This window comes from Rhinopithecus roxellana, chromosome 15 (assembly GCF_007565055.1).
Source record: "Rhinopithecus roxellana isolate Shanxi Qingling chromosome 15, ASM756505v1, whole genome shotgun sequence".
Classification (NCBI taxonomy): Eukaryota; Metazoa; Chordata; class Mammalia; order Primates; family Cercopithecidae; genus Rhinopithecus; species Rhinopithecus roxellana.
Genome location: NC_044563.1, coordinates 2,821,482 through 2,844,849, shown reverse-complemented (window position 1 = coordinate 2,844,849; position 23,368 = coordinate 2,821,482). Strand labels below are relative to the sequence as shown.

General features: G+C 50.9%; 1 protein-coding gene across 1 annotated transcript; it reads left to right on the top strand.

Annotated features, from left to right (window-relative positions):
- Positions 1-17,179: 17,179 nt before the first annotated feature.
- On the top strand, positions 17,180-21,923 carry MRGPRE (MAS related GPR family member E). Its single transcript, XM_010382088.2, has 2 exons — positions 17,180-17,425; positions 20,725-21,923. The coding sequence occupies exon 2, from the start codon at positions 20,780-20,782 to the stop codon at positions 21,713-21,715; it is 936 nt and encodes a 311-aa protein (XP_010380390.1). The 5' UTR covers positions 17,180-17,425; positions 20,725-20,779; the 3' UTR covers positions 21,716-21,923.
- The last annotated feature ends 1,445 nt before the right edge of the window (positions 21,924-23,368 follow it).

Below are 23,368 nucleotides of genomic sequence, written 5' to 3'. Positions count from 1 at the left end.
CACGGTGGCTCACGCCTGTAATCCCAGCACTTTGGGAGGCCGAGGCAAGCACATTGCTTGAGCTCAGGAGTTTGAGACCAGCCTGGCCAACATGGCAAAACCCCGTCTCTACCGGAAAAATACAAAAACAGTTAGCTGGGCATGGTGCGCACACCTGTAATTCCAGCTAGTTGGGAGGCTGAGGCTGGAGAATCACTTGAACCCAGGAGGCAGAGGCTGCAGTCAGCCGAGATCGCACCACTGCACTCCAGCCTGGGCCACAGAGCAAGACTCTGTCTCAAAACAATAAATAAATAAATGAAAAACAAGAAAAAGAAAAAAGAGTACAATTGCGTGGGGGAAGGAGAATGGCAATTGGAGCCAGAAGACCTGGATTTGAATCTCATCTCTGCCACTTAAGGCAGCAGCACCACGTGCTTAACTTTAAATTTCTAATATTAAATCCACAGCACATATCACTTCAATCATACAGTTTCCAAAATCATCAAGTGAGATATTGTGTGCTTGTAAAGATTTTGCCAAGAATTGTTAGTTGGTTCTCATGACCTTAAGTGTAATCAAATCCAAAACCCATACTATATTTCGTATAGTCCTATTTTTTGCAACAAATAAAGCTATTACACAAATGCAAAAGTGTTGTGTATGTATGTATTATGGGTAAATAGTAGCTAGAGGATAGATAATGGATTGGTAGATGATAGATAATAGATAGAAAATACATAGATAATAGATAAAATAGTTATAGATAGATGATGGATAGACAATGGATTATATAGATGATAAATATAAAGATAATAAATGTGGGTAGATAATAAATAGATATAAATATAGAAGAGAGATTTGGAAAGATAGCTATAGATAGATAATAGATCAATGATAGATAAAATGATAGATAAAGGTAAATATATGATCACTAGTTAATAAGAGTTAATTCTCTTATTGCCTTATACATTTTTGCCTCTCTGGGCTGTGAGTGTGGCCTGCAGCCGTGTACCTGTGCCTGGCCCATGTCCCTCATCATCCGAGTTTAGGGGGAGCTGGTGAGCCGAGGTTTGCAGTCCCCCTGGAGGTGAGAAGGGTCTCCATTCCACAGCCCACTCTCCCCGCCTCCATCACCCTCTCCTTTTACACTAGCTCTGGTTATTCTGGCTGTGGAAGGGACAGGAAGGGCCGAGAGGTTGACCACATAGATGAGGTTTGATTGGAACTGTTACGGTTGGGTTTGCTGGAAAAAGACTCTGAGGCAGAGGCTACGGGGCAGGCTCTGGGGACCCCTCCTGGGGAGGAAGACAGTACCTGCAAGTGGTCCTGACAGCTCCCATGGGGGCTTAGGACTGAGTGGGCACTTCAGAGCCACCCCACTGAAGCAGGGGTGGGGGCTTGTGCCCCCAGGCCCAGTGGTACCTGGGCGGGGCTCCCCTGCAGGGCCACCCCAGGCACTGCACAGAGGCTCACCATAGGCCTCAGCCACCCACACTCCCGCGAGCTAGACACAGACTGTCTGGTTCCTAATGGGCACCACCTTGCCTGGCACAGGAGGGGACAACATCTCAAGGCATTGATGGGCATCACGCCAAGGCTGCCGTGAAAGCCACAGCTCCTCGGAGCCCCACACGCAAGGCAAGGGCCACAGCTCCTCGGCACTGTCATCCAGGACTGCACTGTGTGGGTTGGGACTCACAGAGGTTTCTCTTGAATGGGCACTGCCAGTCTTTAGGCACTGTTGAGATCTTGCTCTTTTTTTTTTTTTTTTTTTTTTTTTTTGAGACGGAGTCTTGCTCTGCCGCCCAGGCTGGAGTGCAGTGGCCGGCTCTCAGCTCACTGCAAGCTCCGCCTCCCGGGTTGACGCCATTCTCCTGTCTCAGCCTCCCGAGTAGCTGGGACTACAGGCGCCCGCCTCGTCGCCCGGCTGGTTTTTTGTATTTTTTAGTAGAGACGGGGTTTCACCGTATTAGCCAGGATGGACTCGATCTCCTGACCTCGTGATCCGCCCGTCTCGGCCTCCCAAAGTGCTGGGATTACAGGCTTGAGCCACCGCGCCCGGCCGAGATCTTGCTCTTAATTTAGCTCTTACGAGATGCAAGTCAGGCAGAAGTGTCTGTAGGGAGTTAGTGTGACTGGTGTGATTGGCAAGCTCCATGTGACTGGTGAGGTCGATGCATCCTAAGAGAGAACCAGAGGGGAGCATCCCTAATGTTCCATCCAGAGCCATGCACTGCTATGCAAGGATGGCATCCTACAGCCCAGCACAGAGCCATAGGTAGGATGCAAGTGGGATGCAGGTGGGACTCAGGTGGGATCCAGGTGGGATGCAGGTAGGATGCAGAAGGGATGCAGATGGGACTCAGGTAGGACTCAGGTGGGATGCAGGTGGGACTCAGGTGGCACTCAGGCAGGATGCAGGTAAGATGCAGGTGGGACTCAGGCGGGATGCAGGTAGAATGCAGGTGGGACTCAGGCGGGATGCAGGTAGGATGCAGGTGGGACTCAGGCGGGATGCAGGTAGGATGCAGGTGGGACTCAGGCGGGATGCAGGTAGGATGCAGGTGGGACTCAGGCGGGATGCAGGTAGGATGCAGGTGGGACTCAGGCGGGATGCAGGTAGGATGCAGGTGGGACTCAGGCGGGATGCAGGTAGGATGCAGGTGGGACTCAGGCGGGATGCAGGTAGGATGCAGGTGGGACTCAGGCGGGATGCAGGTAGGATGCAGGTGGGACTCAGGCGGGATGCAGGTGGGACTCAAGCGGGATACAGGTAGGATGCAGGTGGGACTCAGGTAGGACTCAGGTGGGATGCAGGTGGGACTCGGGTGAGATGCAGGCAGAATGCAGGTGGGATTCAAGTGGGACTCAGGCCTCAGGTGGGATGCAGGTGGGACGCAGGTGGGATGCAGGTAGACAGAGTGCAGGTGTGTGCACTCCACTATGTTGATAGCACACCCTGGACTTTAGCACCATGCCTGGAGTGCCAGAATATGATGGCTCCCAGAGGAAGGATAGTGTTCAAATGAAGACTTCGAATGTCCACATGTGCTTAGCCTGTGTGCCTGGAAAATCCCCTAGTGTCCTGCACCAGCTGGCCCGAGAGAGTAAGAACATGCAGCTCTGCAGGCCGTGCTCTGGGGACCGAGGTACCTGTGAAAATCTACATGGATATCAGAGAGACTGAGCCTTGAGCCCAAAGCCCAGCTCCTTCACTGGCCTGTTGGGCAGCTTTGTGCCCTTTCCTCAATCTCTCTGAGCCTTAGTTCTGTCCTTGTAAGCAAAGTGTCCGCACAATGATAATTCCTGCCTTGATGGTCCTGGAATGATTGAATAAGATCTAGTTCCTAGAGTCACCAGATTAGGTTTCCTTCCCTTCCTTTTCCTTTCTAATCTCGGAAAGAAAGGGATGGGAAAAGCAAGAGGAAGGAAAATGCTGGCGAAGCAAACGTTAAGTGTGTGGCACCTGGCACCCTCGCAGCGAGTGTGGCTATGGCCTGTAGCAGCAGGGAGCCACACAGCCATGCCCAGCTCCAGGATAGGGGCCAGCCTAGAAGCTGGGCCTTGAACCCCCGTGGCTAGCGCAGTACCTGCACTCCTTGATATGGTCAGGACACCTCCACATGGAGTGGTGGGCTGCCCTGTGCCCCCCACCACCGCCATCCTGCCAATCCAACAGACTCTAGGGACTGGGCCTGACCTTGCCCAGCAGTGCCGGAAACCCAGAGGCAGCCTCCTCCCCAGCGTGATGCCTATGCATGAGGGCCTGGGTCCAAGCTGCAGATGTGGCCACTGTTGTATCCTGCAGTGGTGCGGATGGGTAGCAGCTGCCTAGTGGCCCCTGCAGGGGTTCGGTCTTAAGCCAACTCTTCCCTCTTCCTCTTGTTCAACTTCCTGCCAGGAAGCTTGGAGGGCAGCTGTTATTCACAACTAAACGTCTTAAAAAGGGATGGCTTGGTTCTTAGCCCTACCCCAAATGGGTCAGGGTTTTCTTTCCTCCTTTGACATGGAAAGTAAACGAATGGCTTTGGCGTTGTAAGGACCTTTCTTATCTGATTGTTGCATTAATATGATCCTTGAAAATTGACCTAAGGAGAATGAGGATAAATGTTTTGTACCAAAAAAGCACTAATTTCCGTTGAGATAGGATTTTCAGTTTTAGAGGCGAGAGGAGTAGAAAATAGATAATATAAAACATGAAAATGTGAATAAAGGTTTAATCCCAGTGAGGCTAGAATGTGCAGGGCTTGGCCTTGAAAGAGACTGAGCTGCATGCTGACTCACCAGAGGGGCATGCGGATCCTCCAAGCCCGCTGTTGAGGAGTGCTGTGGGTGGAGGCTCCACTTTGCGGAAACCGGCTTCCCGAGTTTGCCTTCCTTGCTGTCAGCATGGCCTCATGGCTCTGAAGAAGCAGGGCTCGCAGGGCTCCCAGGGTCCCCAGACAACATAAATGTTAACACCGTTGTAGGGATTATAGCTACTGGTTTTCAGTCATGCTTTTACACACACTCTGGATGCTTCTGAAGTTCATTTGAATTCTATCCCTCAGATAAATGGACTCGCCTGAGAAAGATAAACAGTTTCCTAGGCTCACTAGCAACAGCACAGTGCTTGGGTGGTGGTGGTTGTTATTATTGTTGTTTGTTTTAATATTTACCTAAGGTCACAGTCACATCTTATAATTTATTATATCTGAATTATTTAGTGTGATTATAAACTGTCGATCTCAGGGCTTAATGTTAATGAATGCTTCAGGGGAAATGAACAGAAGGATAAATTCAGGCCAATGCAGGCACCTCCCCACTTTTATGGGAAGAAGGGCCCCACACTTGTCCTCTACACCCGGGAGGAGCCCTGACCCATCGACTCACTTCCCATCCTCGTGTCATTACAGATCTCTGCCTGGTTCCTCACACAATAACAGAGGAGATGGCTGAAACGCTGCCTTCTGGAAGTTTATAAACCACGGTCACTGCCTATTTTCAGGCGGAAACGCTCCTGGAGCTGAGAGGGCTGTGCTGCCTTGTGAGGCTCCCATCCCCTTAGCTGCCAGCCGGCAGCTGTCTTCCCTGGGGACCACATGCTGTGCAAATCCGCCAGCCATCCATTACCATCCATTATCAGATGGCAGCCTTCCAGCCCCTGGTGAGAAGCCAGAGAGCACTAATGTCCACATGGGGACAAAATTATTGACCATGAACTGAGGAAATGTATTTTTTTTTTTGCTTCTTCCCACTTTGATCGGAATTACTAACTTGATCAACATGAAATTAAAATGAAAAACTTGGGGAAGAATCTCTTGAAGTCCATTTTTTTATCACTGGGCTGAGACCATATTAGTAGAGACAGGGTTTCACTGTGTTAGCCAGGGTGGTCTCGATCTCATGACCTTGTGATCTGCCCACCTTGACCTCCCAAAGTGCTGGGATTACAGGTGTGATCCACTGCGTCCAGCCTCATGAGTCATTCTTTGCACAAGTAAACTGCTAAATTTAATGCAATTGAAGTTAATATTTTAACAGAAGAAACCCTACCAACACTTCTATTTTGGACTTCCAGCCTCCAAAACTGTGAGTCCATAAATGTCTGTTGTTTAAGCCTCCCCACTCTGGTACTTTGCAACAGTGGCCCTGGCAAACTAATGCACTCCCCTTACTCCATGTTCTTCTCAGGGGAGCCCCTCACTGGTTGTTTACTGTATTGTTTTCTTCAGCTGTTTTCTCACCCAAAGATTTAATGCGCTCTAATTTTTTTTCATACTGAAAAGAGCTTGCTAACATGCAAAAAGAAGGAAGGAAGGAAGGAAGGAAGGAAGGAAGGAAGGAAGGAAGGAAGGAAGGAAGGAAGGAAGGAAGGAAGGAAGGAAGGAAGGGAGGGAAAGAGAAGGAAAGAGAGAGAGAGAGAAAGAAAGAAAGAAAAAGAAAGAGAGAAAGGGAAAGAAAGAAAGAAAGAGAAAGAAAGGAAGAAAGAAAGAGAGAGAAACAAAAGAAAGAAAGAGAAAGAAAAAGAAAGAAAGAAAGAAAAGAAAAGAAAAGAAAAGAAAAGAAAGAAAGAAGCCCGGCGTGGTGGCTCAAGCCTGTAATCCCAGCACTTTGGGAGGTCTAGACGGGCGGATCACGAGGTCAGGAGATCGAGACCATCCTGGCTAACACGGTGAAACCCCATCTCTACTAAAAATGCAAAAAACTAGCCGGGCGAGGTGGCGGCGCCTGTAGTCCCAGCTACTCCGGAGGCTGAGGCAGGAGAATGGCGTAAAACCCGGGAGGCGGAGCTTGCAGTGAGCCGAGATCCAGCCACTGCACTCCAGCCCAGGCGACAGAGCAAGACTCCATCTCAAAAAAAAAAAAAAAAGAAAGAAAGAGAATAAACACCCCATTTAATTTTCAGACTTTTAGTTTTTTTATAGTGGGATTTTTTAGATGCTGAAAACACAAAAACTCTTTCTGAAGCAATGCATTGGCAATGTTTCACAGGGGCTTTATTGTCATTCTACTATTGAGGTGAATAACCTAGGTTTATTTATTCCCCAATCCAGTCCTGAAGTTGTTATTGCCTCGAAATTTGTATCAAACTCTGCCTCACAGGGAGCATGCTGTTTTTCTTCTGCCTAAATATCCCCTACTTCCTAACCACATCAGAAGAGCTGCCGTAGCACCAGGCTGGCTGGTTCTGTGCACAGCTGCTGAGGGCTCTTACTTCATGTCGCTGGTCTTTCTGAGATCCACTCTCCTCACTGTGCCTTTAGTTGGTGCTGATCACTCAGGAACCATGTCACGGAGAGCCTGGCTGCCCCTCAGGCCCCCACAGAGGCAGTGCTAGCATGTGATGTCACACACTTAGGGGTTATCTGTGGCTTTGTAGGGCCTGAAGCATAATGTTGTCTACTCACCCAGAACTCTTCCAGTTGTGTCTTGCTAACAAACGTCTTCAGAGAAGGATAGTAAGGCTGCATGTCAAGAGATGCATATCTTTCCAGGGAACAGGGTCCCCATGTCCCTAGCACAGTGCTGCTTAGGCTTAGTAAGGGTGGAATTAGAACAGAGGGAGCTTGTACCCCTGAGAACGTCATGATCACATCTGCCTCTCAAAGCCATTAAGTCCTCAGAACACTTGCTAAATTACAGTTGTCGAACTCCACGCAGACCACTTCAATCAGTTGCCAAAGCTCTTCCAAACAGGTTCAAATACAATTCAGTTACAGCCTTCCTCTAGATTAACTGTATACTTAACAATACGAAGTTGCCGTATTTGTGGGTCCGAAACAGTCCAGTATTGACAATTTTATGCAGTTCAACCTAATCACTTTTTTTTGGAGTTTCTATTTTAAATTAATTAGGCAAGCAAAAAGTGGCAAAAACAGTACAGACAGGTCCATGTACCTGTCACCCAGCTTCCTCCAGTGGTGGCAGCTGATGTAATATGGTATCCTAATAAAAAAGAGGCCTTGCTTGGATGTTACCAACCTAGCAGCTTCTGGGAGCTACCTCCTAGTTACTTCCACACTGACACATTTAACAGTCTTTTAAGATCTGTTTATTTAACAGGTGAGAGATCATTCATTTTGTTAAGTTTTGCAAACATTATATTCTCAAGATAAAAAACTCAATTGATATAACTTTCTTCCTCACTCTTCTCTCTCATGCTGTGGAAGCAGCTGTTGTTGAAAATTTGAGGTAAATACCTCTTTACCTTCTCCTATGGGTATATATATAGTTACACATCATTTCTTTTGCAAAACGATCATATTTTATAACCCTTTTCTCACTAGTATGTTATCCCAGGAGGGTTCTTGGCTTCACCCCAGAAAGAATTCAAGGATGAGCTGGTGGTGTTGGACAGCAACTTTGATTGAAGCAGCAGTGCACAGCAGCAGAAAAGGTGCTGCTCCTTGCAGACAGGGACACCTCATAGACTGTGTGCCCAGAGCAGAGCTCAGAGTTCTGCACTCACATTTATACCCACTTTTAATTACATGTGAGTTAAGGGTCTCACATGTAATTTCTAGTTATGTAGAAATTTCTAGGAAAAGCGTGGTAACTTCTGGGTCATCCGGTCATTGCCATGAAAAGGAGTGGTAATACCAGGTGATGCCATGGCAATGGTAAACTGACATGGCTCAGTGGTGGGCATGTCTTATGGAAACCAGTTTTAGCTAGTCCTCAATTTGCTCTTGTGTCCAAGCCCCACCTCCAGAATCAAATCCCACATCCTGCCTAAAAAGGAGAAATTATATAGACAAAACTAAATGGATAAAAAGACAAAGGAAAAGGTGGGGAATGAGAAACCTTTGACTCCTGGGTGGCCACATGGTTACCCATCTTAAGGAGCTACAGCTAGACTGCATTCAGTTACTAAAGGTGAACGTCACCAGTGGAATTTAGAGATAGATCATACTCCAGGAAGTGGGTTCACCGGATGCATAAGGAAATGCAGACTAATAAGGACAAAGAAAAGTACCCAATCCCATGGCTATTGTTATCTGTGATAGGTAAAATGACAGTGAATGAATGTTGGGTTTGGCCTTAAGGCTGGACCAAGCTCAGATGTGGGTTTGTCTCAGCTCAGGCCACGAGCCTCAAAGCTACCCACAAAAGGAAAAATTAAGGGCAGCAAAAGGTACCTCTGGAATCTGTGGTTACCTAGAAGATAGTCAACATTGGAGAAGGGCAAAACCAGGTAACAAAACCAGGTGGTATAATGTAAAGGAACTGTTCCATTTTGTAGATTGGTATCATCAGCTTCCTAAGAAACCTTTACTAAAATGGACTGTAAGAGTAACTGCTTGAAGGACAGTACCCTTAATTTTAAATGCTACAGAATGAAAGAGCATGTTTGAGTTGATGTAGACCCACAGCTCACTATTAAATAATTGCTGATGAGCATATGTGATCCAAATGCACAGGAGGTTGTTCCTGAGAACAACCAGCCTATTGGACCTGATAAATGCCACTGTAAGGGCTGTTTACCCTGAGGGGACTGCCCAACTCTCCCTATAAAATACTAAGTGGATCACCCCAGAGGAAGCAGTTGATATGCTTCATAAACAAGTCATGTGGGACTGACTTTGTGATAACCAGATATTCACCCACAGAATATGCCTATTACTCAGGTCACAGTTGATGCTGTGGTTGAGGGGACCCCTTCCCCATGGGCACCCCAGGTGACATTACTTCTACAGAATTGAACAATGACTTGAGAAGCCTTCTCAAATTTGCTATCCTTCACGGGTATCACCGATGCTGATAAAACATTAAGATAATTAACCAAAAAAAAAAAAAAAAAAAAGGGGGAAATGCAAAAGGGAGTCAGGGGACTCATCCCAGAAGGGTGGAAATCTTCCAATGGTTATTAAAAAATGAAACAAACAAAATGAAAATTGATGGAGTTAAAACAAAGATCTTTACAGCACTATCAAAGCTTGGGCGGACCAAAGGGAGCTCCTGCCACTCTCCCAACATTAAAAGGCCCCATACCAATTGTTCGGCATTTGCCCCAGATTGGAGAAATTTAAGAAAAATCAAAAGGCAAAGGTGATAATGAGAAAGCTGACATTCCTGGAGCTATGCTGAGGAAAAATAAGATAAAGATTCACAAAAGGGCCTGAGTCCCCTGGCTCAGTCCCCTGCTGGGAACCCAAATCTTTTTTCACCAGAAAAGGTAAAATGGTCTAGGGATAGAGAAGAAAAAAGTTCCTGGGACCAGAGCATAAGAATATAAGGGATGATAGAATTATGAATTTTTAGATGTTTAAACAGGTTTATGTAAAGTAGTCATGACTCCTTTACCTAAACGTCTTATGAAAACGGGTATTGTATCTATAAACAAAAAATAAAATTCTAGGTCAGCCACGATGGCTCATGTCTGTAATCCCAGCACTTTGGGAGGCCAAGATGGGCATATTACTTGAGCTCAGGAGTTCGAGACCAGCCTGGGCAACATGGTGAAACTCCATCTCTACAAAAAATACAAAAATTACCCAGTTGTGATGGCACATGCTTGTAGTCCCAACTACTAAGGAGGCTGAGGTGGGAGGATCACTTGAGCCTGGGAGTTTGAGGCTGCAGTGAGCTAAGATGGTGCCACTGCACTCCAGCCTGGGTGGCAGAGTGAGATCCTATCTCCAAAAAAAAAGGAAAAAAGAACAGAGACCTTAACATTGAAAAAACAGGCCGGGCGCGGTGGCTCAAGCCTGTAATCCCCGCACTTTGGGAGGCCAAGACGGGCGGATCACGAGGTCAGGAGATCGAGACCATCCTGGCTAACACGGTGAAACCCCGTCTCTACTAAAAATACAAAAAAAAAAAAACTAGCCGGGTGAGGTGGCGGCGCCTGTAGTCCCAGCTACTCGGGAGGCTGAGGCAGGAGAATGGCGTAAACCCGGGAGGCGGAGCTTGCAGTGAGCTGAGATCCGGCCACTGCACTCCAGCCTGGGTGACAAAGCGAGACTCCGTCTCAAAAAAAAAAAAAAAAGAAAAAGAAAAAAAGAAAAAACAAGCCCTTTAAGTCTGATAAGAAACATTTACAATCTATTCTCTCTGAATCCTGCTACCTGGAGGCTTCATCTGCATCATAAGAACCTTGGTCTTGGCCTGGCGAGGTGGCTCACACCATAATCCCAGCACTTTGGGAGGCTGAGGCAAGCAGATCACCTGAGGTCAGGAGTTGGACACCAGCCTGGCCAACATGGCAAAATCCCATCTCTACTAAAAATACAAAAAATTAGCTGGGTGTGGTGGCTCGCACCTGTAATCCCAGCTACTAGAGAGGCTGAGGAAGGAAAATCACTTGAACCTGGGATGTGGAAGTTGCAGTGAGCCAAGATCACACGATTGTACTCTAGCTTGGGTGACAGAGTAAGACTCTATCTCAAAAAAAAGAAAGAAAAAAGAACCTTGGTCTCCACAACCCTCATCTTCACCCAGACAGTCCCTTCTGTTGACTCCAAAACTTTAGATCAACTCTTTCAACCAATAGCCAGTATGACAATTTTTGCATCTACCTATCACCTGGAAGACCCAGCTTTGAGTTGTGCTGCCTTTCCAGACCAAACAAATGTATATCTTACATGTATTGATTGATGTCTTTGTCTCCCTAAATTGTTTAAAACCAACCACCTTGGCCTAATGTCATCAAGACCTCCTAAGGCTGTCATAGGCATGTCCTTAACCTCGGCAAAATAAACTTCTAAATTGATCGAGATTTGTTCCAGATACTTTTTGATTTGTCTGACTGGGGGATGTTTCTCCCCTCTAGTACTATAAAACTGAAGGCATGTAAATCTCCGCTGGGAGAAATGTTAGTTGGACACGTTAAATGGGAACTGGTAAGATTGCCTGAGCCACAGAATATAGTGTAGAAGCTGGAGTGCAAGCCGGAACAAACCCTCCACTTCATAGTCTGCCGTGGAGTGTTCACTGGGGTTTATGGCAAAAGGCTGTGAGCACTTCCCAGTGAACTGCTGGGACTTTGGACTCAAGAATTTCCACCTGAGGGGCATTTTCTGGCTTACTATGCGATGTTAAGTGAAGCTAACCCCATGCTAATGGAGTCAATGGTGCCCAAAAGAGTTCTATGGTAAAACAAAAATGGTTTATATAAGATCTGGCTGCCTGGGGAATGCAAGGAGGAGATACTCAGGAGCAGGGAGGCTGTTTTTCCTCTAGGAATGACTCAATGTGAGGAACTGCTGGGCTCTACAGTGTCCGACAACTCTCATCTCACTGACAAGAGGTGCTTAGTGTATGACAGCTCCAAGGTGAACACACGACATGTTGTTTGGAAGCTGCTGCTCTGGTTCAGGAAGACGCAAGGAAAGCTTTTTCTCTTTTTTTTTTTTTTTTTTTTTTAAGACTGAGTGTTGCTCTGTCACCCAGGCTGGAGTGCAGTGGCACAATCTTGGCTCACTGCAACCTCCACCTCCAGGGTTCAAGCTATTCTTCTGCCTCAGCCTCCTGAGTAGCTGGGATTACAGGCACACACCACCATGCCCGGCTAATTTTTGTGTTTTTAGTAGAGACAGAGTTTCACCATATTGGCCAAGCAGTTCTCGAACTCCTAACCTCATGATCCACCCGCCTCGGCCTCCCAAAGTGCTGGGATTATAGGCATGAGCCACCGCGCCCAGCCAGAAAGTTTTTTCTCTTGAGTTATTTATAGTTTAGAGAAATCAGGTAAAGTAAGTTTTTTATGAGTAAATGTACCTTTCTCTCTATCTGAATTCTTCAAAATTCAGACCCTATTAGTGAATATTCTGCTTTTATGGCATTTAGTTGTTTACATAGGTTTAGTAAGAATGTTTTCTTTTGAAACGGAACACAATTGGAGACCCGGGTTATTTTACCAAGGCTTTGACTAGAATAATATATTTTTAGGTAAAGTTCCAGCAAAGTCAACTTGAAAGGAGCCTGTATGGCCAATTGGTTCTTGCTGCACTTTATAATCAGGGAAGTATAATAAGCCTAAAACTTGTTTTGCACACAAATTGGTCTTACTATAATTTCTCTTTAGTAGAAAAGGAAGGCTAGAGAGAGGGAAATTTTTTCAAAGGAAAACTATAATACACCCGTTACTAGATTCCAGCCCCGACTTTTGTTTGTTAGTGTGGATTGAATCATGAATTATTTCTTGGCTATAATAATCCTCTAAAGATGAACCAGGTTATAATTTTCTTCATGATGCTTTTAGTCAGTGCCCTAATGGAATAGATTCCTTTTTCTCTTCTGACACACACACATTCTCTTTTGATTGTCAAATTATTAATGTTGTTTATCTCTCCTTGTTTTACTTCTGAGGAAACCAGAATATGGTATTCTCAAAAACAGAGATGCAACTCTCCCTCATTGGCATCCCACTGGGCCCGATCTGTTTTTCACTGCAAATACCAGTGCTCCCTGTGTTATGATGATCAAGTCCAACAGCCAAATGGTCCCCCAAGGCGCCAACTTCAACATAACCCATTACAAGTGCTTGTTTGATTGACAATGAGCCACAGCGTGGCATGGATCACCAGTGTCACTGACCAGAAACTCATCACAACAGTCAAGGCCAAGGACATGACCAAACCAAGCCCAAATCACCACGTTTCCCCTAGGACCTTTCTGGGACCAATTTCAGTACCAGCAGGGACACAGTCAGTAGGCAGAAGCTACCTGTACTTTTGAAGGGATGAACTTAAAGAATTGTTCACTAGATATTGAAAAATCGAACACGTACAAAGGGAACACTAAGGTATTAGAGAAGAAACAACCGCAAAAAGACCTGCCACCCAGGGCACAGGGAACAAAGGAAGGAAGTTAAAACTACTGAAATTTAGGACCAGTGGGGACCACTAGAGTGTAATTCAGGCGCCTGAGGGGACTCCCAGGCAGTTAGTGGCCAGTGTCTCCAACAGGAAACGATGGGTCTGGATTTTCAACTGCTGAGAAAACTGCAAAAGTCCATTGCTGCTACCAGGTGGAGAAAGTAGATGCGGGCCAGGCATGGTGGCTCACAGCTATAATCCCAGCACCTTCGGAGGCCAAGGCAGGAGGACCACTTAAGCTCAGGAACTGTAGACAATCCTAGGCAATATATTGAGACCCTATCTCTATAAAGTTAAAAATTTTAAAATTAGCCAGACAAGCTGCTGGTAGCCTGGCACTTGGTGCATGCCTGAAGTCCCAGCTACTCGGGAAGCTAAGGAAAAAATGCTTCAGCTTGCAAGTTGGCGGCTACAGTGAGCTGTGATCATGCCACTACACCTCAGCCTGGCCAACAGAGTGGCATTCTGTCTCAAAAGAGAGAAAGAGAGAGAGAGAGAAATTTGCTGTGGCAACACTGACAGGGAGTGAAAATGAAGCTAGAAAACATAAAGGAAGATGGACTAATTGAAAGGAGTCAGACAATTGGAGGGGTGGGGGAACTAGAAGGAGTGGGACAATAGGAGGGGTGGGACAATTGGAAGAGTGGGACAATTGGAAGGGTGGGACAACTAGAGTGGTAGGACAATTAAAAAGGTAGGACAATTGGAAGGAGTGGGACAATTGGGAGGGTTGGACAATTGAAACAGTGAGACCGTTGGAAGGGCGGGACAATGGAAAGAGTGGGACAATTAAAACCGTGGGGAAATTGGAAGGGTGGGACAATTGGAAGAGTGAGGCAATTGAAAGGCAGTACACTTGAAAGGAGTGGGACAATTAGAAGGATGGGACAATTAGAAAGGGACAATTGGAAGGAGTGGGACAATTGGAAGTTAAGACCATTGGAAAGGTGGGTCAATTGAAAGAGGGGGACAATTACAAGGGTGGGGCAATTTAAAAAGTGGGATCATTGGAAAGAGTGGGACAACTGGAAGGAGGGGGACAGGGACAATTGACAGGTGGGAAAATTGGAAAGATGGATCAACTAAAAGAGTGGGATAATTAAAAGGATGAGGCAATTGGAAGGCTGGGACAATTGGAAAGAGTGGGACAATTGGAAGGGTGAGACCATTAAAAGGGAGGGTCAATTGGAAAGAGTGGGAAAATGGGAAGGGTGGGACAATTGGAAGGCTAATACAATTGGAAGGTGGGTTAATTGGAGGGTGGGACCATTGGAAGGAGTGGAAGACTTGGAAGGGTGGGACAATTGGAAGAATGAAACAATTGGAAGGGTGGGACATTTGAAAGATGGGACAACTGGAAGCGTGGGACAATTGGAAGAGTGGGGTAATCGGAAGGAGAGAGACAATTGAAAGGGTGGGATAGTTGGAAGGGAGGCAATTAGAAGGTGGAACAAGTGGAATGAGTGGAACAATTAGAAGAGTGGGGAAATTGGAAGGGTGAGACCATTGAAAAGGTGAGCCAAGTGGAAGAGTAAGACAATTTGGAAGCTGGGACAATTGAAAGAGTGAGACAATTGGAAAGGTGAGACAATTAAAAGGGTGGGACAATTGGAAGGGTGGGACAATTAAAAGGGTGGGACAATTGGAAGGAATGGAAAAATTGGAAGGGTGGAGTAATTGGAAGGAACAGGACAAGTAAAAGTGTGGGGCAATTGGAAATGTGGGACAATTGGAAGGAGTGGGACAATTAAAAGGGTGGAGCACTTGGAAGGAGTAGCACAATTTGAAGGCCTGGCACAATTGGAAGGGTAGGACAATTGGAAGGGTGGGACAATTGGAAAAAGTGGGACAATTGAAAGAGTGAGAATACTGGAAGGTTGAGACAATTGGAGGAGTGAGACAATTGGAAGAATGAATCCATCAGAAGGAAAAACGACAACTGAAAGAGTGGAGCATCTGGGCGCAGTGGGAGAATAGGAAGGTGGGACAATTGGAAAGAGTGGAACAGTTGGAAGGATGGGGCAATTGGAAGGAACAGGACAATAAAAAGGGTGGGACAATTGGAAATGTGGATCAATGGGAAGAGTGAGACAATTGGAAGGATGGGATAATCAAAAGGAGTGTGACAATTGGAATGGTGGGACAACTGGAAGGAGTGGGACAATTAGGAGAGGGAAAATAGGAAGGTTGTGGCATTTGGAAGGAGTGGGACAAATGGAAGGGTGGGGCAATTGGAAGTGTGGGACTATTAGAAGGAGTGGGAAAATTGGAAGGGTGGGACAATTGGAAAGAATGGAACAGTTGGAAGGAATGGGACCATTGGAAGTGTGAGGCAATTGGAAGGAATGTGACAAATGGAAGAGTGGGACAGCTGGCAGAATGGGATAATCGGAAGGAGTGGGACAATTGGAAGGGTGAGGTATTTGGAAGGAATGGGACAATTGGAAGGGTGAGGCATTTGGATGGAGTGGGACAGTTGGAAGGGTGAGGCAACTGGAAGGAGTGGGACAAATGGAAGGTTGTGACGATTGGAACAGTTAGAAATTTGGAAGGGTGAGACATTGGAAGGGGTGGCACAATTAAAAGGGTGGGACAATTGGAAGGGTGGGACAATTGGAAGATTGGGACAATTAAAGGCCGGGGCAATTGGAAGGAGTGGGACAATTGGAAGGTTCAGGCATTGGGAAGGGTGGGACAACTTTAAGATGTAAGACAATTATAAGGCATGGAACTTAGGAAAGGGTGGGATGGACACTGGAAGGAGTGGCACTATTGGAACTGTAGGACAACTGGAAGGAGTGTGGCAGTTAGAAGGATAAGATACTTGGAACGTGTGGGGCGATTGGAAGCACTTCCCCCACACCCCTGGGCCATCCTTGAGTGACCACCCACTGGCAGGGCCCCCCAGAGCGGTGGCAGAGCCCAGGCATGGTTTGCAGAGCCCCGGGCACCTGGCAGCTTGGATTCTGGTTTAGGAAAGGAGGATTTGAAGTTGAGACACAACTCAGCAAGTGGCACCACTGCCTGTCAGACACCTGCCTGGCACGGACGTCAGACACCAGCATTGCACAGACGCCAAACGAGCTTCACGTGGCCCCTGCGTTTTGGGGATGGAGGATGCCGGTGCCCTGGGGGATGCCTGCTGATGTCGTGAAAGGTCATAAGCCGCGTGTGGGAAACTTGCTCTCACGTGGCTCCGCAAGAGGAGCTGTCAGGCAGAGCACAGAGTGGGAAACGCTTCAGAGCAAATCCCTGCTCTTCCTGCGCTCTTCTGTACCTTGGAGATTTTTCTAAAGACAAAGAAGAGAAAAGAGTTGCTAGGACCTGGACTCTGGGAGAAACAGGTCAAAAAATGACCTTGCATTCTTTTTCTTGGCACGTCCATTGTGATCTCCGCTAAGGCAGGGCCCTGGAAGGACAGACACGGTCTGAAACGGGACTTTTTTCCCTTCTGAGACGAGCAGAAATCATTGAATTCACAAGGTCTCACCGAGCCTGACGCTGCTGTTTGTGTTCGATTCTCCTCTGGCGGGGACCGCGCGGCAGCTTCTTGACACCAGCCATCTACTGTGTGCCTGTGAACGAGGCAGGAGGGAGGCCTCAGGCACATCCCCGCTCCTCCCCGCGGTCCAGAGCTGCCTGGAGAGCTGGGGCCGGCAGCCTGTGCTCTGCGGAGAGACAAACACATTTTTGCTGCAAGGACAAGTCCCGCTGGTAGCCCGGCACTCGGCCGGCCCCTCCGAGACACAGATGGAGAGAAGTGGTCCCTAAAGGGCCCTGCAGGGCTTGGTGTCTCTGACGGCCAGGCAAGCCGGTGAAGTCACAGCTTGGCTGGGCTCCACCCAGAGATCTCGTGGTTTCCTCTGCCTGCCAGGCCTGCCTGGAAGGCTGCAGGGAGGGTCGGGGTTTCTCTTGCTGTCCACACCTGGGCAAGAGCTGAGCGGAAGAGAAGGGGTCCTCAGAGAGACGCCTTCCTCACCAGCCCCATTCCAGCCGGACACCATGTGACTCGGAGGAGCTGGTGGACACTGAACAGGAGCGGCCCAGAGGCTCTGGGGACTGGAGCCCGCGGCTGCAGCCAGGACAGATCCAAGGCCCAGGGTCAGAGCAGGCAGGGCTCGGTCGCGCCTCTGCCCCAAACGGTGAGTAGCGCAGGTGGCTGGATCAAGGTGGGCTCTGGGGCTGGCCCAGCTTGGCAATTTCTGGGCTCTTCTGCTGGCCAGACGGTGGCAGGGGCGGGGCGTGGGCAACAGTGGATGCTCTCAACAGGGAGCTCTCCAGGCTGCAGCCTCCGCCCTCTGAGGGGCCGCGCCATCTGGTCCGCAGCCAGCCCTGGGCTGACTCCAGAAGAGGACGCTCACTTGGGTGATGGCTCCCCCCACCCGGTGGCTCTGTCTCCTGTCTGCCCTGCTTCCTCCATGATCTAGAGTGTTCCATGCAGGTGCAGACTCTCAAGGGGAGTCATGGGGGCAGCCGGGGGTAGGCCCTCTCCTCCCTGCCACACCTGGGCATTGATTCTGGACAGCCTCATGGCTTCTCAGTATTGACTGTCCCGGCAGGACACAGAGCCGCTCCTGGACCACCCAGGGATGGGGAATGCTGTGCCTCCCTCCTGTTCTCTTCCATCATCCTCCCCTGCCTCCTCCCCCATCTCCTCCCCTCCTTCTCCTCCCTCTCCTCCTCCTCCTTCCTATTCTCTTCCATCGTCCTCGCCCCCTCCTCCCCTCCTTCTCCTCCCCTTCCTCCTCCCCTCCTTCTCCTCCCTCTCCTCCTCCCCCTGCTCACCAAGGTTGCAACATACTCCTCTACTCCCCACAGTCCTGTCACCCAGCTGTGGGGACCCTTCCTACAGAGCTCTGCCTCCCTCCCGAGCCCCCAGTGGGGCACATGGTCCCACAGGGAGACCTCCTCCAGGGTCACAGCAGAGAGGAGGCAGCAGCAGGGCCTGGCTGAGCTCCGTGGCTCTAACCCCACATGCCCCTATTCTCCTCCCTGTTTCCTTCCCCGTTCCCGCCTCTCTTCATGCCTCTCCCCTTCCTGCACTCTCCCCACTCCCTCTATGTCCATCACTTCCCTGCCATGCTCTCTCCCTGGGGCCCGCCCATAAGGCCCACATTCTCCTCAGCCATGCAGGGGGTGAGACAGGAGAGGGACCACGGCCCTTGGGGGGCCACAGGCTGGAGAAAGCCCACCTGCTGCTTTGGGGCCAGAGCTTGCTGGCGGATCCTGGAGACAACTCCGTCCACGGGTGGACAGGACGTGTGCCTGGGAGGAAGTCCACCATCGACAGACTTAAGACCTCCCAAAACTCATCTCTGCCTCCCGCTGGGCCTGAGGCTTGGGGACCCCCCAAGCTATCCTGAGTGGGAGAGCATCTGTCCCCCTCCCCACCTCTCCCCACCTGCCATGGCAGTGACGCTCCATCAGCCCCACTCAGGGTGTCCTCCTGATGATGCTGGCCCAGGTGGGGCTCCCTCCACCACCACCTCACCTCCCACCCATCGCCTGCCTTCCCGGGGCCTTGGGTGCTAGGACGGAGCACAGGGACAGGAGGAAGAGCCCTTTATCTCCAACCAGGCTTGACCCCACCCATAGGAGATCCAGACTGGACCACGGGCAGGACTCAGCTTCCTGAGGTGCTGGGACTAGAGCCTCCTCTCCACTGAGCCCCCAACCCCCGTGCCCACCCCTGAGGCAGGGACAACCTCAGGCTGTCATTTCACCCCAGTCAAACAAAAGACCACAGAGCTGAGGGTGTAAGCAGAGGGAGATGACCAGCACCTCATGGGGTGGCTGGCACCTCTGTACTCAGAGATAGCCCCACCCCGGGCCACGTCTCCCCAGCATCCCAGCACCACAGCGTCCCCCTGCGTGGCCTCAGGTCCTCCTATCGCTGGAGGGAGACAGCAAGGGTTCTGAGCACAACCTTGAGGTGGGAAGAAGCCACTAAGACCAGCTATGGGGGTTTCTGCTTGTACCCCCACCCTCCTCACCCCAACTCCCAGCCCTCCCAGGACACAGGAGGACCAGCCACCACCAAGGTGGGAGGGTCACCTGGTGTCAGCTCCTGACCCCAGCCAGTCTCTGGGGAGAAGCAAGGCCCCATCCCATCTCCCCCAACCCCAAGAGGAGAAGCCGGGGTCACCAATCACTCACATACCCACGACGGGCCAGGTAGCCACAGGGGCAGTATGGGGCCAGGTAGCTGCAGGTGTGTCTCTGGCTCTGAGCACCAGGCAGTCCCGTAGTGTCTATTACTTGCTGTATCTCTGGTAAAGCTGTGATGAAGACTCTGATTCCAGTCTAGGTCCCCTGGGATTTGTGCTGCCTCCCAGGGCCCAGCACCCCTCCCACCGGACCTGCTCCCATGAGCCAACTGCCTTGGGAGGGGATAAAAGGAGGCTGGAGAGGCCAAGGAAGCTCAGAGCCCCTCCAAGCCCTATCATCAGACCGCTCCCTCTTCTCCCCATAAGGAAAGGGTGGCAATGCTGAGCAGGATGCAGCCTCCCCATGCGCCCCTACCCCGCAGAGGGCTGGAGTCCTGCTGTAGGACAGCAGGGACACAGCCAGGGGAGAGGGAGGTTTCCTGGGGCCCTGATGTGACTGCGTGGTGTGTCCAAGCTGGAGGGCTGGGGACCGGGAGCCCACTGGCAAGCAACCCCTCGTGGATGTCAAGGAAAGGCCTGAAAGAGTTGGGGGCTGCTTTAAGATGATGACGAAAAGCCCCCCAGCCACTGTAAGCTGCCCCTCTGTGGTCACACCACTGATTAGGCATGAGCAGTGCCTCCTGCTCTACCTTTGACTAAAATAAGGCCGTTCTTTGGGAGGCCGAGGCAGGCGGATCACAAGGTCAGGAGTTCGAGACCAGCCTGGCCAATATAGTGAAACCCCATCTCTACTAAAAATATAATAGATTAGCTGGGCGTGGTGGCGGGCACCTGTAATTCCAGCTACTCAGGAGGCTGAGACAGGAGAATCACTTGAACCTGGGAGGCAGAGGTTGCAGTGAGCTGAGATCATGCCATTGCACTCCAGCCTGGGTGACAGAACCAGACTCCATCTCAAAAAAACAAAAAAAAGGACTGTTCTGAGGATCAAGGCACCACTAGCAACAGGAGGGAGCCCCATGGGTCTCGGACCCTCTTCCCACATCTCCTGGTCCCTGCCCCACCTGGCCTGCAGGGACCAGCCCCACAGAAGGCCTTTGAGGCCAGGTAACCATGGGGAGGGGAGGAAGGGAGAGACCTTCCTCCTGAGTGTCTTAGGGAAGAGAGGCTTAGGTCGGGTGACTGAGGGTGGAAATGGGAGAGGATTCTCCTCCTGGAGTTCTCACCATTCCCCTGGTCACCCACCCAACCCTTAGCTATCTCATCTCCCCTGATGTCGGGGGGCGGAGGGGGCATGGATTCCTGAGCTCCACACTCAACTGTTGTGGTTACAGGGGCATCAGCAGAAAGAGCGAGCAGCAGCAGCACCCTCTGGCCCCCCACCCTACGATGGAGTCCAGAGAAGCTGGACAGCAGGCAGGGGCTGCCGACGGCGCCCGGGAGGATGTGGCCTTCAACCTCATCATCCTGTCCCTCACTGAGGGGCTCGGCCTCGGTGGGCTGCTGGGGAACGGGGCGGTCCTCTGGCTGCTCAGCTCCAATGTCTACAGAAACCCCTTCGCCATCTACCTCCTGGACGTGGCCTGCGCAGACCTCATCTTCCTTGGCTGCCACATGGTGGCCATCATCCCCGACTTGCTGCAAGGCCGGCTGGACTTCCCGGGCTTCGTGCAGACCAGCCTGGCAACGCTGCGCTTCTTCTGCTACATCGTGGGCCTGAGTCTCCTGGTGGCCGTCAGCGTGGAGCAGTGCCTGGCCGCCCTCTTCCCGGCCTGGTACTCGTGCCGCCGCCCACGCCACCTGACCACCTGCGTGTGTGCCCTCACCTGGGCCTGTTGCCTGCTGCTGCACCTGCTGCTCAGCGGTGCCTGCACCCAGTTCTTCGGGGAGCCCAGCCGCCACCTGTGCCGGACACTGTGGCTGGTAGCAGCGGTGCTGCTGGCTGTGCTGTGTTGCACCATGTGTGGGGCCAGCCTTATGCTGCTGCTGCAAGTGGAGCGAGGCCCCCAGCGGCCCCCACCCCGGGGCTTCCCCACGCTCATCCTCCTGGCCGTCCTCCTCTTCCTCTTCTGCGGCCTGCCCTTCGGCATCTACTGGCTGTCCCGGAACCTGCTCTGGCACATCCCCCACTACTTCTACCACTTCAGCTTCCTCATGGCCGCCGTGTACTGCGCAGCCAAGCCCGTCGTCTATTTCTGCCTGGGCAGTGCCCAGGGCCGCAGGCTGCCCCTCCAGCTGGTCCTCCAGCGAGCACTGGGAGACGAGGCTGAGCTGGGGGCCGTCAGGGAGACCTCCCGCCGGGGCCTGGTGGACATAGCAGCCTGAGACCTGGGGGCCTCGACCCCAGCTGCAGCCCCCATGAGGCAGGAGGGTGACTTGGGGAAGGTGGTGGGGTCAGAGGCTGGGGCCAGCTGGACCTGGAGGAGGCCTTGATGGGTGGCCCAGTCATGTGCTGCCAAATCTGTGACCATCAGTCCGGAGCACGAGGCTCCCCTGGGAGGCAGCTGGAAAGGCGAGGTCTCCACATGCCCAGTCAGGTGGGCTGGGTCTCTGGGGAGAAGGCCCAGGAATGTGCATTTTTGGGAAACCTCCCCAATGGTTCATGCACTGGCACCCAAGCGCTGCTGCTGCTACCCATTCCGTGCTCAGCTGCAGTGAGGAGACCCCGGAAAGGAAGCAAGCAAGGCCAGACGCCAGGTGAGGGGCAGGTCCAGGCCCTCCCGCAGCCCACCTCCCCTCCCACTCCAGCTTCCCCAGTGCTGCAGGGGCACCCACAGAGAACACAGCCATTCCCTCAGCTCGCCATGTCCGCTCTGTGGAAGCTAAATTGACCCTAAAATTGAAGACTGCCCAAAACTTGACCCCCTCCCCCGACGAACTGTGTCCAAAGCAGCCAGCAGCCTTTTTGTCCCGGGTCCGTTACGTTGTCGTGAGTTTTCAGCAGGAAAATGTGGTGATACCGCAAAGCCACTCATTCTATCGGCATAAGGGTGTGCATTGATCAAAAGCTGTACCCCCAACCCAGCACAGATGCTGTGAGGAAAAGCAGGGGCTGAGGCTTCTAGAAGGCTGTGGAGCTGTCCTTGGTCATCAGGCCGTTGCTCAAGGCCATGCCACCCAGACCTGGACGATGCAACCCTCACTCGGAGCTTCAGAAAAGCCGGCCCCGTGGGTGACCCTGGATATTACAGGATGCTCCCTGGGCAGGTGGAGAGGCTCCTTACAGCCCTACCCAGCAGCCTGTGGCCCTGTCTCCCCACAGGACCCAGGCCTTCAGCAACCGGAAAGCTTCTTCCCACCGGCCCTATCTAAGGCAGTTCACCCGCCTCTGTCCTGAGCAGTCCCGCTCCAGAGGATCCCTCTAAGGAAGGAACCCAGGCTTCACCCCTCAACAGGTTTCGCGCTTCCCCTGAGTGCCGGGCCTGGCTGCCATCCAGGAGCATGTGCCAGGGGGTGCCAGAGCGGGGGCTTTGGAGCCCACAGCCTGGGCTGAGCCCTGCTAGCCACCCCACTGTGCTGCCAAGGCCATCTCTGAACATCCCTGTGCCTCTGCTTGCTCAGTCTGTAAAATATGAGAACCCAGTTCTTTGAGTCTTTGAGGCCTGTCCAGCCTGTTGTGAGCCCGAGAGAAATGTCTGTCGATTCTACTGCCACCAGCGCCGCCATCCAAGTCCACAGTACAATTCTTAGCCACAGACTAAGGCATCTGAGAGTGTTTCTTTTTTTTTTTTTTTTTTTTTCTTTTTTTTTTTTGAGACGGAGTCTTGCTCTGTCGCCCGGGCTGGAGTGCTGTGGCTGGATCTCAGCTCACTGCAAGCTCCGCCTCCTGGGTTTACGCCATTCTCCTGCCTCAGCCTCCCGAGTAGCTGGGACTACAGGCGCCCGCCACCTCACCCGGCTAGTTTTTTGTATTTTTTAGTAGAGACAGGGTTTCACCGTGTTAGCCAGGATGGTCTCGATCTCCTGACCTCGTGATCC